Below are 14994 nucleotides of genomic sequence, written 5' to 3'. Positions count from 1 at the left end.
TGCCAGCATTTTTGGGAGGTCTCCCTGTTTTTTAGGAGCCTCCTGAAAAAAATCTTTAATAATTTTATAGATTTCAGGAGTGTTATAACCTTTGGCATTCTACTGATTGATGCTCTTCAACTTATTGCCCTCCAGTTGCTGCAAAACTTAAGGTATTACTCAAGACTGTTAGGGCATGCTGGGAGTTGTAGTCATGCAATAGGTGGAAAACCGCAGGTTGGAGATCACTGGTGTTCAGTAAGAATACAATGTTATAGGTAATACAACCCCCACACACTACCCAAACTCCCGGATGACGCCCCCTGGCTGCCTTCTCATTGATCAGCGGGTCAGATAGCTCTGGTTTGCCATCTTCTCAGTTAATCTTGTCCTTTCTTGTTTTGCAGAAGTGACCGGGCACGATGGATTACGGCTCTTGAGGTACAGGAAGAAAATAAGCGATACAGCAGATCCAAGACAGCAGGTAAGAGTTTCACTTAGAGCTTCCTTTTCTGACACAGAGCTCCGAATCCCCTGCATTGACTTACAGTTCAACCAGAAATCTCTGCAGCCCCCAAGAGGAGGAAGACCGACTTCTTACTGTGTACAGTTTGGGGGGCGATCACTTATCCATGACTGACGGCTATTTCTGTAAACACACTTGGGCCTCATGCACATGACCGTATGTACTTTACGTTCCCAAATTGCAAATCCGCAAAATAAGCATACTGTCCATGTTGCATCTGCACTTTGTTTTTGAAGACCTATGGACTTCAATGGGTCTGTAGTCCACACTGTGGACCCAGGTATGGGACATACTGATGTGGAAAGCACGTGGATCACCTGTGTGCTTTCCACATCCATATGTCCGCTCTGCAAACAGATACAATATCTCCACAAAATGCGGACCCATTGAAGTCAATGGGTCAGCAAAAAAAAAAAAAGAAATGCGGATGGCACACAAACAGCATCCGTATTTTGCAGATCCGTGGTTTGGGGACCGCACAACGAATTTGGTTGCGTGCATGAGGCCTTAAACAGGGAATGCTATCAATGACTACTAGCAGAGCCAAGGCAAAGTGTTTTTTTGTTTTTTTTTGTTTTGTTTTCTTTTTGGGAACACTGCAACCAATTTTCACAAGACGGCTATATTAATCAACAGTATGTCTGGTTTAATGGGGTTGATCCTGCTGACTCTATGGCTGTGAGAAAAGAGGCAGGGGATTTGGCGCTCTGTAACAGATATGGTGTAAGCTCTCCTTCCTTTCAGCTTGTTGCGCTTTAGTACTTTCTGTGTTGACACAATCCTCCCACGTTAATAAGTAACCATCAGCCCTAATGGGATTCATTCCATGCATTCTTCGGTCTTCTAGAAGTACCATTAAAGGTTCTCCAGGATTATTTCATGGACAGGTTTAAATTTGTTCCCAAGAATAAAGTTAAAAATAGGCATTTATCTGGTAGCTAATGACCCGGAAACCCTATTCACCTTGTCCCAGAAACGGTCATCAAGCAGGCGTATTGGCACCATAGGAGCTTAATAAACATTTTAAGTATTGCCGTGTGTAAATACATTAAATGACTATTTAGGTTTTTGTAATCAAAGTAGCATTTGGGGGGTAAGGTATTAAAGGGGTTGTCAACCCCTCTGCTCTCCACGTCTGGTCCCGTCTCGACTTGCAGGAAATGTAGAAAGACGTCGGCTCAGCCAATCATTGGGTCACTGTGTCCAGAGAAGGATTGCTACATCAGTTTAAAAAAAAGAAATGAATCCCGCTGGACGTCCCTTTTAAGGTGTTAATGAAGCAATTAGTTCCGCTATGTGCACCCAAAATACTAACAACTGTTCGCTAAGCATAGAGTAAAATAAGAAGTAAGGGAGAGGTCACATCTCCGTTTCATTTTCCGTTCTTCTGATCCGTCAGAAGAGAGGAAAAAAACTTTTTTTGTTGTTCTTCTGATGGATCAGAAATGCAGAAAAGGAAGCGGTGATGTGACCTCTCCCTAAGTGTGAACCTGTCTTGTAATGAATCCCCCTTCTCCATGCAGCAGAACAGTATAGAAGAACAGAAACATTGCTCTCTGAAGACCCCAAGTATTTTAGCCTGTTGGTTTTTAGATACTTTGGATGAACTTATGTCTTTTTTTTTCTCTTTCAGGTTTGCGCCAAGTAGAAATCACAAAGGCGTATATGGCCAAACAAGCCGATGAAGTCTCCCTCCAGCAAGCCGATGTTGTTCTGGTCCTCCAGGAGGAAGATGGTAATCTATGTTATAGGCTATACGCAGGGACACAGATCTAGTAGGGCCCTACAGCTAAACTTAATAAGGCCCCTTAACCCCACCCCCCACCGCAGTCAGTTTACAGTAGATCTATTTTTTTTTTTATTAGGTGGAAGATTTTATTTTTATTTATTTTTTAATAAATGTGCTCCACTTCACCTATTTTGCCCACCTTCTGTGCCGAAAAAAAGTGGAACAGGTGCTTTGTTATGGTATTTATTCTGAACCCCATATTTAACCTCCTCCATGCCGCTCTCTTGCTTCCCTTCAGTTCATGATAACGGTCTGCCTGCAGCCATCACTAGTGGGAGCTCCGTGCAGAAGGCTACTTTCACACTAGCGGTTTCAATTCTGCTATTCAGATCCGTCATAGGATCTCGGTAGCGGAAGAAAACGCTTCAGTTTTGTTCCCATTCATTGTCATCCGTTTTATCTGACACAATAGAAAACGGATCCTTCCCCCATTGACTTGCCGTCATGGCTATAGAAGACCTAATACAACCGGATCCGTTCATGACTGACGCAGGCGGTTGTGTTATTGTAACCATGACGGATCCGCAAAAAAACGCTAGTGTGAAAGTAGCCTAAGAATTTATCGGTTACTATTTAATTCAGTGGCCGCTGTAAATATCTCTTTGCACTGACCTCCCTCTAGTGGCAGCTGAAGGGAATGCCATGGATTTCTGTTGGGAAGCAGACCTGTGAAGAGTGGGTGTTCTGCCTCCATAGTACACATGCCACTGGTCACTAGAAACAATGGGACAGAGAGCTTGACTCTTTGGAAGTACGAACTCCTTCAGGAGGTTACAGTGCTATGGATGGTAGTGGGATGAGGGCCACTTTCAGGTATCTAGGCCAGGGGTCAGCAACCTTCAGCACTCCAGCTGATGTAAAACTACAACTCCCAGCCTGCAAACTTACTTGGCTGTTCTGGTAACACCCTCAGAAGTTAAAGGAGGATTCTGGGAGTTGTAGTTTAGGAACAGCTGGAGTGCGGGAGGTTGCAGATCCCTGATCTAGGCCTTCCTTCGCATGAAGCAGGCATGCTCAACCTGTGGGCCTCCAGCTGTTGCAAAACTACAACTCCCATCATTCCCTGACAGCCTACAGCTATCATCCTAGGAGTTGTAGTTTAACAGCTGGAGGGCCGCAGGTTGAGCATCCCAGGCCTGAAGCAAATGCTCATACCTCTGCCCCTGACCAAAGCAAAGTGGATTTTTGCCCACCACCTTCTTAACCTTGAACCCAGGGCACATGTCCTGCCAGTCCTCTCCTAGCTAGGCTCCAACTAGAAGAATTGGAAGAGTATGTCTACTCCAAATGTGGCCCTAGAGTGCTGGGCTTTAAGATGGAGCTGCGCTAAGGTAAAAAGTAGGTGGAGCCTGACAACCAATTGACCTAAACTTTTTATATTTTTTTATATTCAGGTTGGTATCAGGGGGAGAGGTTGCGAGATGGAGAAAGGGGATGGTTTCCTCAGAGTTGTGCCAAGGAAATCACCAACCAGATGGCGGTGGAACGTAACGTTAAACGAATGGAGAGGCTGAGGATAGAAACGGACGTGTAGATGACGCGAGGATGAGTGGAGCATTGACACAAACTATACCGCCGACTTCTCCAGAACCGAGACGCCAGCTACCACAGCGGTATTATGTTTGCAGGAATATTTTTCTGGTTCACGAGACTCTGCTCAGTTTTCAAATCAAGAATCCTACAACTTTACCCCCCCCAGGACTGGAGGATGTGGTGCTCACCCGTCTTTCTCTGGTGTCCTCTATTACTGACTTCTGGAGAATAATTTCTCTTTTTATCCGAGATCCACAATCTTTATGTATATTTTTCAACAGATCTTTGAATTTTTCTAGTTTTTGTACTTTTTAAAAAAAAAACTTTTAATACAGAAATGTAAAGAATTATCAGTAGCAATATTGCCAAAATCATTTTGTGCCTCGTATGGATCTGTAACAAGGCAGCCATTGACGGCTATAGGACGGTATTCTGTGCCTGGGATGCGTTTGTATGAGGCCTAACTTTTGTATATATTTTACAGGGGTTTAACTGAACCACTATCGAGCGGATCCGGATTCTGTGTAGATGCTGGTATATAGGAATTGTGGCTTTATTCCAGAGACTCATGGTTTTTCACTTCTGTTGAGTGAATGAAATGAATAGGAATTTGCAGCTCTGAGGAGGATTACTCTATGGTGACCTCCAGCCACCCTGTTATTCTGGAAACTATAAAAGTATCACTCGAGACTAGTGGGCTCCAAACCCTCCCAAATCCTCAATGAGGGTCTAACCATGCCACATATGACAGTATAATGTCTATGGGCTCAGAGCACTTACGCAATAGGGAGCAATGAGATCAGTTTTGTCATCTGTGTAGAGGCCACATGTAAACGAGCTCGAACACTAAAATCCTGTTCCAGATCCAACCTTCTCTGCCGATTAATTTCTTAATATGTCTCTGCAGGGGATCCAGAGCGCCAACTGCTATATAGCCATAGAATGAAATGTTAATATGTTGTTTGCCCATAACCACCACTAGGGGGCCATTAATGGTTATGGTTATTTTTTATTTTTTTATTTCAACTGTATGCAGCTAGCTCCCTCTAGTGGTGGCTTCATTATTAGACTGCTTGGTCCGATTTTGGCCAATGATGATGGAGTTTGTCGAAGGTCCCCGATTTCATGATTTGAACCTCTCCCTCCTTTGTTTATCTGCAATTTAAATTCAATCCATGTATGTATGTGAAATCCCATTAATAAACAATGCAAATGCATGTAGAACCATATATGATGCATCTATTGACATAGCATTTTATTGTAGTGGAGCTGGGCGTGCGTATGCGTGCTCATGCATGTATTAAGGTAGGTACATGTGTATCTATAGCTAATGCTATTTGTACATGTATCTATTTATATTGTATGTATCTGTGCGTGCATCTTTGTATTAGGCCTCATGCACACGACCATTGTGTGCATCCGTGGCCGTTGTTCCGTTTTCCATTTTTTTTCGCGGACCCATTGACTTTCAATTGGTCCGTGGAAAAATCGGAAAATGCACCGTTTTGCAGCCGAGACCGTGATCCGTGTATCCTGTCCGTCAAAAAAATATGACCTATCGTATTTTTTTGACGGACAACGATTCACGGACCAATTCAAGTCAATGGGTCCGTGAAAGAACACGGATGCACACAAACGGATGCAAACAGACCCCCCCCCCCCTGTTTTTAACTCATTGGTGGCCAGTGCGGCCAGCCCCCCTCCCTCCCCTGTAGTTAACTCATTGGTGGCCAGTGGGCCCCCCCTCCCTCCCCTGTAGTTAACTCTTTGTTGTCCAGTGCGGCCGGCCCCCCCCTCCCTCCCCTGTAGTTAACTCGTTGGTGGCCAGTGGGCCCTCCCCCTCCTAATTAAAATCTCCCCCCCTATCATTGGTGGCAGCGGAGAGTACCGATCGGAGTCCCAGTTTAATCGCTGGGGCTCTGATCGGTAACCATGGCAACCAGGACGCTACTGCAGTCCCGGTTGCCATGGTTGCTTAGCAATTTGTAGAAGCATTATACTTGCCTGCGAGCTGCGATGTCTGTGTCCGGCCGGGAGCTCCTCCTACTGGTAAGTGACAGGTCTGTGCGGCGCATTGCTTAATGATCTGTCACTTACCAGTAGGAGGAGCTCCCAGCCGGACACAGACATCGCAGCTCGCAGGTAAGTATAATGCTTCTACAAATTGCTAAGTAACCATGGCAACCGGGACTGCAGTAGCGTCCTGGTTGCCATGGTTACCGATCGGAGCCCCAGCGATTAAACTGGGACTCCGATCGGTACTCTCCGCTGCCACTAATGATAGGGGGGGAGATTTTAATTAGGAGGGGGAGGGAAAGGGGAGGGCCCACTGGACAACAAAGAGTTAACTAGAGGGAGGGGGCCCACTGGCCACCAATGAGTTAACTACAGGGGAGGGAGGGGGGGCGGCCCCACTGGACAACAAAGAGTTAACTAGAGGGAGGGGGGCCCACTGGCCACCAACGAGTTAACTACAGGGGGGAGGGGGGCCGGCCGCACTGGCCACCAATGAGTTAAAAACAGGGGGGGGTCTGCCCCCTGCTGCCTCAGGCAGCATGGGGCAGTCATGTACACAGTTCTTTTAGTATATTCTAACCTGAAGCGTCCCCATCACCATGGGAACGCCTCTGTGTTAGAATATACTGTCGGATCTGAGTTTCACGATGTAACTCCTATCCGACAGTATATTCTAACATAGAGGCGTTCCCATGGTGATGGGGATGCTTCAAGTTAAAATATACCATCGGATTGGAGAAAACTCTGATCCGATGGTATAAAAGGGACTCCTGACTTTACATTGAAAGTCAATGGGGGACGGATCCGTTTGCAATTGCACCATATTGTGTCAATGTCAAACGGATCCGTCCCCATTGACTTGCATTGTAATTCAGGACGGATCCGTTTGGCTCCGCACGGCCTGGCGGACACCAAAACGACTTTTTTTTTCATGTCCGTGGATCCTCCAAAAATCAAGGAAGACCCACGGACGAAAAAACGGTCACGGATCACGGACCTATGGACCCCGTTTTTGCGGACCGTAAAAAAAACCGGTTGTGTGCATGAGGCCTTAAGCTGTGATTTATGATGGCCCCTAACAAGTTTGCCACGGCGCCCTATTGTTTTTGACCAGTGATTGTTATTAACAGATTCCCATTCTCTTAAGGTAATGCAGATGTAAGCTAATAAACCTGTGTCTCTGAGGGCCAGAATGCCAAGGGGGGCACAGATCTGATGCCCATAACCATATAGTATACAGAGGTGGCAGAGGTATAAAGGAAATATCTATATAGCTGAAGAAATAGAAGTGTCCATGGATCTGCAGGGTTTCTGATTTACTTCATATAAATGAATGTTTGTTTTTTGTGTGTGTGTGTGTGTGTGTGTTTTGGCTACTTTTTAGTTTTACTTCATTAGGGCACTGCTAGGATGAATGACTTCAGTTAGATCTGAGAATCTAAATCTCACTGACCCTTGTCTCATGAGAGTGGACGGCTACTGATCTGCCTATCCGCCATGTTTCACACTGAAGCCTTGCATGACTGCTGTGTATGAGCAGAAACTCGATAAAGAAATTTATTATATAATTTCAGTAGATGGTAAAGTAAGGATCGGAACAATGTTGAACTGCCTTGCCCAAAAGTGAACACAAGGTGGCAGTGTAATTCCATTTTTTAAATATTTTTTTTGTATGCATGTGTTTTCCTTTGTAAGGGGGAAGGGGGGAACTAACTCTCCTAAGGCCTCTTTGACACTACCGTATGGCTATTTCAGTGTTTTGCGGTCCGTTTTTCACTGATCCGTTGTTCAGTTTTTTTGTTTCCGTTGTGTTTCTGTTCCGTTTTTCCATTCGGCATATACAGTAATTACATAGAAAAAATTGGGCTGGGCATAACATTTTCAATAGATGGTTCCGCAAAAACGGAGCGGATACGGAAGACATACGGATGCATTTCTGTATGTGTTTCTTTCAACGGAACGGAAATACGGAAACGGAATGCATACGGAGTACATTCAGTTTTTTTTGCGGAACCATTGAAATGAATGGTTCCGTATACAGAACGCAAAAAACGGCCCGCAAAACGAAAAAAAAAAAAACCGGTAGTGTGAAAGAGGCCTTAGAGAGAGAGCACCTTAACCACCTCCGGACCGCCTAACGCAGGATCGCGTTCCGGAGGTGGCAGCGCTGCGCGCAGTCACGCATATACGCGTCATCTCGCGATGGCCGAGATTTCCTGTGAACGCGCGCACACAGGCGCGCGCGCTCACAGGAACGGACGGTAAGAGAGTTGATCTCCAGCCTGCCAGCGGCGATCGTTCGCTGGCAGGCTGGAGATGTGTTTTTTTTAACCCCTAACAGGTATATTAGACGCTGTTTTGATAACAGCGTCTAATATACCTGCTACCTGGTCCTCTGGTGGTCCCCTTTGTTTGGATCGACCACCAGAGGACACAGGTAGCTCAGTAAAGTACCACCAAGCACCACTACACTACACTACACCCCCCCCCCCCCCGTCACTTATTAACCCCTTATTAGCCCCTGATCACCCCTGATCACCCCATATAGACTCCCTGATCACCCCCCTGTCATTGATTACCCCCCTGTCATTGATCACCCCCCTGTAAAGCTCCATTCAGATGTCCGCATGATTTTTACGGATCCACTGATAGATGGATCGGATCCGCAAAACGCATCCGGACGTCTGAATGAAGCCTTACAGGGGCGTGATCAATGACTGTGGTTATCACCCCATATAGACTCCCTGATCACCCCCCTGTCATTGATTACCCCCCTGTCATTGATTACCCCCCTGTAAAGCTCCATTCAGACGTCCGCATGATTTTTACGGATCCACTGATAGATGGATCGGATCCGCAAAACGCATCCGGACGTCTGAATAAAGCCTTACAGGGGCATGATCAATGACTGTGGTGATCACCCCCCTGTCATTGATTACCCCCCTGTAAAGCTCCATTCAGATGTCCGCATGATTTTTACGGATCCACTGATAGATGGATCGGATCCGCAAAACGCATCCGGACGTCTGAATGAAGCCTTACAGGGGCGTGATCAATGACTGTGGTGATCACCCCATATAGACTCCCTGATCACCCCCCTGTCATTGATTACCCCCCTGTAAAGCTCCATTCAGACGTCCGCATGATTTTTACGGATCCACTGATAGATGGATCGGATCCGCAAAACGCATCCGGACGTCTGAATGAAGCCTTACAGGGGCATGATCAATGACTGTGGTGATCACCCCATATAGACTCCCTGATCACCCCCCTGTAAAGCTCCATTCAGATGTCCGCATGATTTTTACGGATGCACTGATAGATGGATCCGATCCGCAAAACGCATCCGGACGTCTGAATGAAGCCTTACAGGGGCATGATCAATGACTGTGGTGATCACCCCCCTGTCATTGATTACCCCCCTGTAAAGCTCCATTCAGATGTCCGCATGATTTTTACGGATGCACTGATAGATGGATCCGATCCGCAAAACGCATCCGGACGTCTGAATAAAGCCTTACAGGGGCATGATCAATGACTGTGGTGATCACCCCCCTGTCATTGATTACCCCCCTGTAAAGCTCCATTCAGACGTCCGCATGATTTTTACGGATCCACTGATAGATGGATCGGATCCGCAAAACGCATCCGGACGTCTGAATAAAGCCTTACAGGGGCATGATCAATGACTGTGGTGATCACCCCCCTGTCATTGATTACCCCCCTGTAAAGCTCCATTCAGATGTCCGCATGATTTTTACGGATCCACTGATAGATGGATCGGATCCGCAAAACGCATCCGGACGTCTGAATGAAGCCTTACAGGGGCGTGATCAATGACTGTGGTGATCACCCCATATAGACTCCCTGATCACCCCCCTGTCATTGATTACCCCCCTGTAAAGCTCCATTCAGACGTCCGCATGATTTTTACGGATCCACTGATAGATGGATCGGATCCGCAAAACGCATCCGGACGTCTGAATGAAGCCTTACAGGGGCATGATCAATGACTGTGGTGATCACCCCATATAGACTCCCTGATCACCCCCCTGTAAAGCTCCATTCAGACGTCCGCATGATTTTTACGGATGCACTGATAGATGGATCCGATCCGCAAAACGCATCCGGACGTCTGAATGAAGCCTTACAGGGGCATGATCAATGACTGTGGTGATCACCCCCCTGTCATTGATTACCCCCCTGTAAAGCTCCATTCAGATGTCCGCATGATTTTTACGGATGCACTGATAGATGGATCCGATCCGCAAAACGCATCCGGACGTCTGAATAAAGCCTTACAGGGGCATGATCAATGACTGTGGTGATCACCCCCCTGTCATTGATTACCCCCCTGTAAAGCTCCATTCAGATGTCCGCATGATTTTTACGGATGCACTGATAGATGGATCGGATCCGCAAAACGCATACGGACGTCTGAATGAAGCCTTACACGGGCGTGATCAATGACTGTGGTTATCACCCCATATAGACTCCCTGATCACCCCCCTGTCATTGATCACCCCCCTGTCATTGATCACCCCCCTGTCATTGATCACCCCTCTGTAAGGCTCCATTCAGACATTTTTTTGGCCCAAGTTAGCGGAATTTTTTTTTTTTTTCTTACAAAGTCTCATATTCCACTAACTTGTGTCAAAAAATAAAATCTCACATGAACTCACCATACCCCTCACGGAAACCAAATGCGTAAAATTTTTTAGACATTTATATTCCAGACTTCTTCTCGCGCTTTAGGGCCCCTAGAATGCCAGGGCAGTATAAATACCCCACATGTGACCCCATTTCGGAAAGAAGACACCCCCAGGTATTCCGTGAGGGGCATATTGAGTCCATGAAAGATTGAAATTTTTGTCCCAAGTTAGCGGAACGGGAGACTTTGTGAGAAAAAAATTAAAAATATCAATTTCCGCTAACTTGTGCCAAAAAAAAAAAATTTCTATGAACTCGCCATGCCCCTCATTGAATACCTTGGGGTGTCTTCTTTCCAAAATGGGGTCACATGTGGGGTATTTATACTGCCCTGGCATTCTAGGGGCCCCAAAGCGTGAGAAGAAGTCTGGTATCCAAATGTCTAAAAATGCCCTCCTAAAAGGAATTTGGGCCCCTTTGCGCATCTAGGCTGCAAAAAAGTGTCACACATCTGGTATCGCCGTACTCAGGAGAAGGTGGGGAATGTGTTTTGGGGTGTCATTTTACATATACCCATGCTGGGTGAGAGAAATATCTTGGTCAAATGCCAACTTTGTATAAAAAATTGGAAAAGTTGTCTTTTGCCAAGATATTTCTCTCACCCAGCAAGGGTATATGTAAAATGACACCCCAAAACACATTCCCCAACTTCTCCTGAATACGGCGATACCACATGTGTGACACTTTTTTGCAGCCTAGGTGGGCAAAGGGGCCCACATTCCAAAGAGCACCTTTCGGATTTCACAGGTCATTTACCTACTTACCACACATTAGGGCCCCTGGAAAATGCCAGGGCAGTATAACTACCCCACAAGTGACCCCATTTTGGAAAGAAGACACCCCAAGGTATTCCGTGAGGGGCATGGCGAGTTCCTAGAATTTTTTATTTTTTGTCACAAGTTAGTGGAAAATGCTGATTTTTTATTTATTTATTTTTTTCATACAAAGTCTCATATTCCACTAACTTGTGACAAAAAATAAAAACTTTCATGAACTCACTATGCCCATCAGCGAATACCTTGGGGTCTCTTCTTTCCAAAATGGGGTCACTTGTGGGGTAGTTATACTGCCCTGGCATTCTAGGGGCCCAAATGTGTGGTAAGGAGTTTGAAATCAAATTCTGTAAAAAATGACCTGTGAAATCCGAAAGGTGCTCTTTGGAATATGGGCCCCTTTGCCCACCTAGGCTGCAAAAAAGTGTCACACATCTGGTATTGCCGTACTCAGGAGAAGGTGGGGAATGTGTTTTGGGGTGTCATTTTACATATACCCATGCTGGGTGAGAGAAATATCTTGGCAAAAGACAACTTTTCCCATTTTTTTATACAAAGTTGGCATTTGACCAAGATATTTATCTCACCCAGCATGGGTATATGTAAAAAGACACCCCAAAACACATTCCCCACCTTCTCCTGAGTACGGAGATACCAGATGTGTGACACTTTTTTGCAGCCTAGGTGGGCAAAGGGGCCCATATTCCAAAGAGCACCTTTCGGATTTCACAGGTCATTTTTTACAGAATTTGATTTCAAACTCCTTACCACACATTTGGGCCCCTAGAATGCCAGGGCAGTATAACTACCCCACAAGTGACCCCATTTTGGAAAGAAGAGACCCCAAGGTATTTCGTGATGGGCATAGTGAGTTCATAGAAGTTTTTATTTTTTGTCACAAGTTAGTGGAATATGAGACTTTGTAAGAAAAAAAAAAAAAAAAAATCATCATTTTCCGCTAACTTGTGACAAAAAATAAAAAGTTCTATGAACTCACTATGCCCATCAGCGAATACCTTAGGGTGTGTACTTTCCGAAATGGGGTCATTTGTGGGGTGTTTGTACTGTCTGGCCATTGTAGAACCTCAGGAAACATGACAGGTGCTCAGAAAGTCAGAGCTGCTTCAAAAAGCGGAAATTCACATTTTTGTACCATAGTTTGTAAACGCTATAACTTTTACCCAAACTATTTTTTTTTTACCCAAACATTTTTTTTTTATCAAAGACATGTAGAACTATAAATTTAGAGCAAAATTTCTATATGGATCTCGTTTTTTTTGCAAAATTTTACAACTGAAAGTGAAAAATGTCATTTTTTTGCAAAAAAATCGTTAAATTTCGATTAATAACAAAAAAAGTAAAAATGTCAGCAGCAATGAAATGCCACCAAATGAAAGCTCTATTAGTGAGAAGAAAAGGAGGTAAAATTCATTTGGGTGGTAAGTTGCATGACCGAGCAATAAACGGTGAAAGTAGTGTAGGTCAGAAGTGTAAAAAGTGGCCTGGTCTTTCAGGGTGTTTAAGCACTGGGGGCTGAGGTGGTTAAAGGGTTTCTATCACTTCGTATGACATAATTAGCTCTCAGACACTAGCGATCCGCTAGTGTCTGCTCTGGCCAACCATCCTAATATAACAGCTTTTGGGGCAGCCGTTTTGCAAAAAAAATAACTTTTATAAATATGCTAATGAGCCTCTAGGTGCTATGGGGGTGTCATTAGCACCTAGAGGCTCCGTCTACCTTCATACACAGCCACCGCCCAGCGCGTCCCTCCAGCCCGCCCATCTCCTGCTGAATGCGATCCTCCGTGTGACGCAACGGACGAATTCTCGCGCATGCGCCGTGCGCGGCTGTATTCGGCGCATGCGCAGTGAATGTCTGACCGCTTCCCTGCTCAGACATCTCCACTGCGCCTGTTCCTTGGAGCACTATGACGTCATCGGCGCAGGCGCAGTGGAGATGTCTGAGCAGGGAAGCGGTCAGACATTCACTGCGCATGCGCTGAATACAGCCGCGCACGGCGCATGCGTGAGAATTCGTCCGTTGCGTCACACGGAGGATCGCATTCAGCAGGAGATGGGCGGGCTGGAGGGACGCGCTGGGCGGTGGCTGTGTATGAAGGTAGACGGAGCCTCTAGGTGCTAATGACACCCCCATAGCACCTAGAGGCTCATTAGCATATTTATAAAAGTTATTTTTTTTGCAAAACGGCTGCCCCAAAAGCTGTTATATTAGGATGGTTGGCCAGAGCAGACACTAGCGGATCGCTAGTGTCTGAGAGCTAATTATGTCATACGAAGTGATAGAAACCCTTTAATCGGTGTGAGGAGACTTACAGGCCATACATGCTCCTCTGGAATTCTGGGAGGGAAGGGATGCAAATGAGCTCTTAACAAGCTCCGCCTCTAATGCCACCAGATGTAAGGTAACTATTCTATAAGTCAATGTTCAGCTCTTTAGCTAAGCCTTGAGACATGACTCTGATATTAAATAAGCCAGCACCTCATCTGCAGACAGCTGTTTCGGGGTGATTGCCCCTCATCAGTGCAGTGCAGAGTATTTTACATCATACAATTGGGAAGATTTATCATATGTGGGTGGTGCAATGGAAAACCAACAGATTTGATTATTTTATTTTCCAAAGGACTTCTAAAAAATGAAGCCTGTGCAAATAACATATATGCCACTTATATTTGACCTTCTTGTTCCGTGCTACCACAGCTAGGAATGATTTGTATGAGAAGCTCTGTTGTAGAGATAGGTATGGATCCCACATCTATCGGACATTGGTAGTAATCTGCCAACTTTATAATGGAGAAATTACAGATTATTAACTTTGCGTTTTAGTATATGCAAATGAGCCTCTAGGAGCAACGGCGGCGGCGTCTAGAGGCGTCCCTCTCTCTGCAACTCTGACAGGAAGAGGCATGATCCCGTTTCCACTGCATGATCCTGTCAATCAAAGTGTAGAGGGTTCGGCAGTTGCAGAGAGAGCAGAATCAATGGCAGCAATCACATGCTGCGCCAGCACACATCGCTGCTGAGGCAGTATAGACGGCACATCACCGCTCATTATCGGGAAGTTATCCAGCTTCCTGCTAGTGATGGTATAGCCTCAAGACAAGTCATCAATGTTAGGCCTCTTGCACACGAACATGTGCTGCGGACCGCAATGCACGGGCACCGACTGTGTCCCAGCCGCACCGTCCGTTCCGCAAAAAGTTCTTTTTTCGGAACGGAACACCACAGATGCACTCCGTAGTGCTTCCATTCCGTGGTTCCGTTCCACACCACATCTCTGGATTTGCAGACCCATTCAAGTGAATGGAATGCACAAGGCCGGTGTCCCGTGTATGCGGGCCGCGATACAGCCACGGGGGACACACGGTCGTGTGCAAGAGACCTTAGATCCGACTCTCAGACCCTGCTGATCAGATGTTTGACTGTGGAGCTTGTGCGAGAATATTTACCTTGCTCTGCGTGATCTCCATACACTGAACAGTTACTACAAAAAAATCCAGTGTTCTGAGGAGCAGCCTTGTTCCACTCACTTTAATCTGTGGCTATATGTTAAATCTTATTAATTTATAATGAAGCAGCAGACTAATTGTGCCTTACCTTGATACAGGTATGTCAAGATAAGGAAATATAAATTTGCGATGGTTTGAAA

The 14994-nt window shown here is 45.7% G+C and overlaps 1 protein-coding gene across 1 annotated transcript in view; it reads left to right on the top strand.

The window, feature by feature from the left end:
- The window catches only part of ARHGEF16 (Rho guanine nucleotide exchange factor 16), a 54218-nt gene extending 49087 nt beyond the window's left edge, over nucleotides 1–5131 (top strand). The window contains exons 13-15 of the mRNA XM_040430005.1: nucleotides 387–463; nucleotides 2139–2240; nucleotides 3689–5131. Coding sequence (XP_040285939.1) covers nucleotides 387–463; nucleotides 2139–2240; nucleotides 3689–3828 — 319 coding nt within the window. The 3' untranslated portion in view covers nucleotides 3829–5131. The remainder of the gene's footprint in view (nucleotides 1–386; nucleotides 464–2138; nucleotides 2241–3688) is intronic.
- Nucleotides 5132–14994: the final 9863 nt, after the last annotated feature.

The sequence above is a fragment of the Bufo bufo genome, chromosome 1, assembly GCF_905171765.1.
Source record: "Bufo bufo chromosome 1, aBufBuf1.1, whole genome shotgun sequence".
Taxonomy (NCBI): domain Eukaryota; kingdom Metazoa; phylum Chordata; class Amphibia; order Anura; family Bufonidae; genus Bufo; species Bufo bufo.
This window is presented reverse-complemented; position numbering and strand designations above follow the sequence as displayed.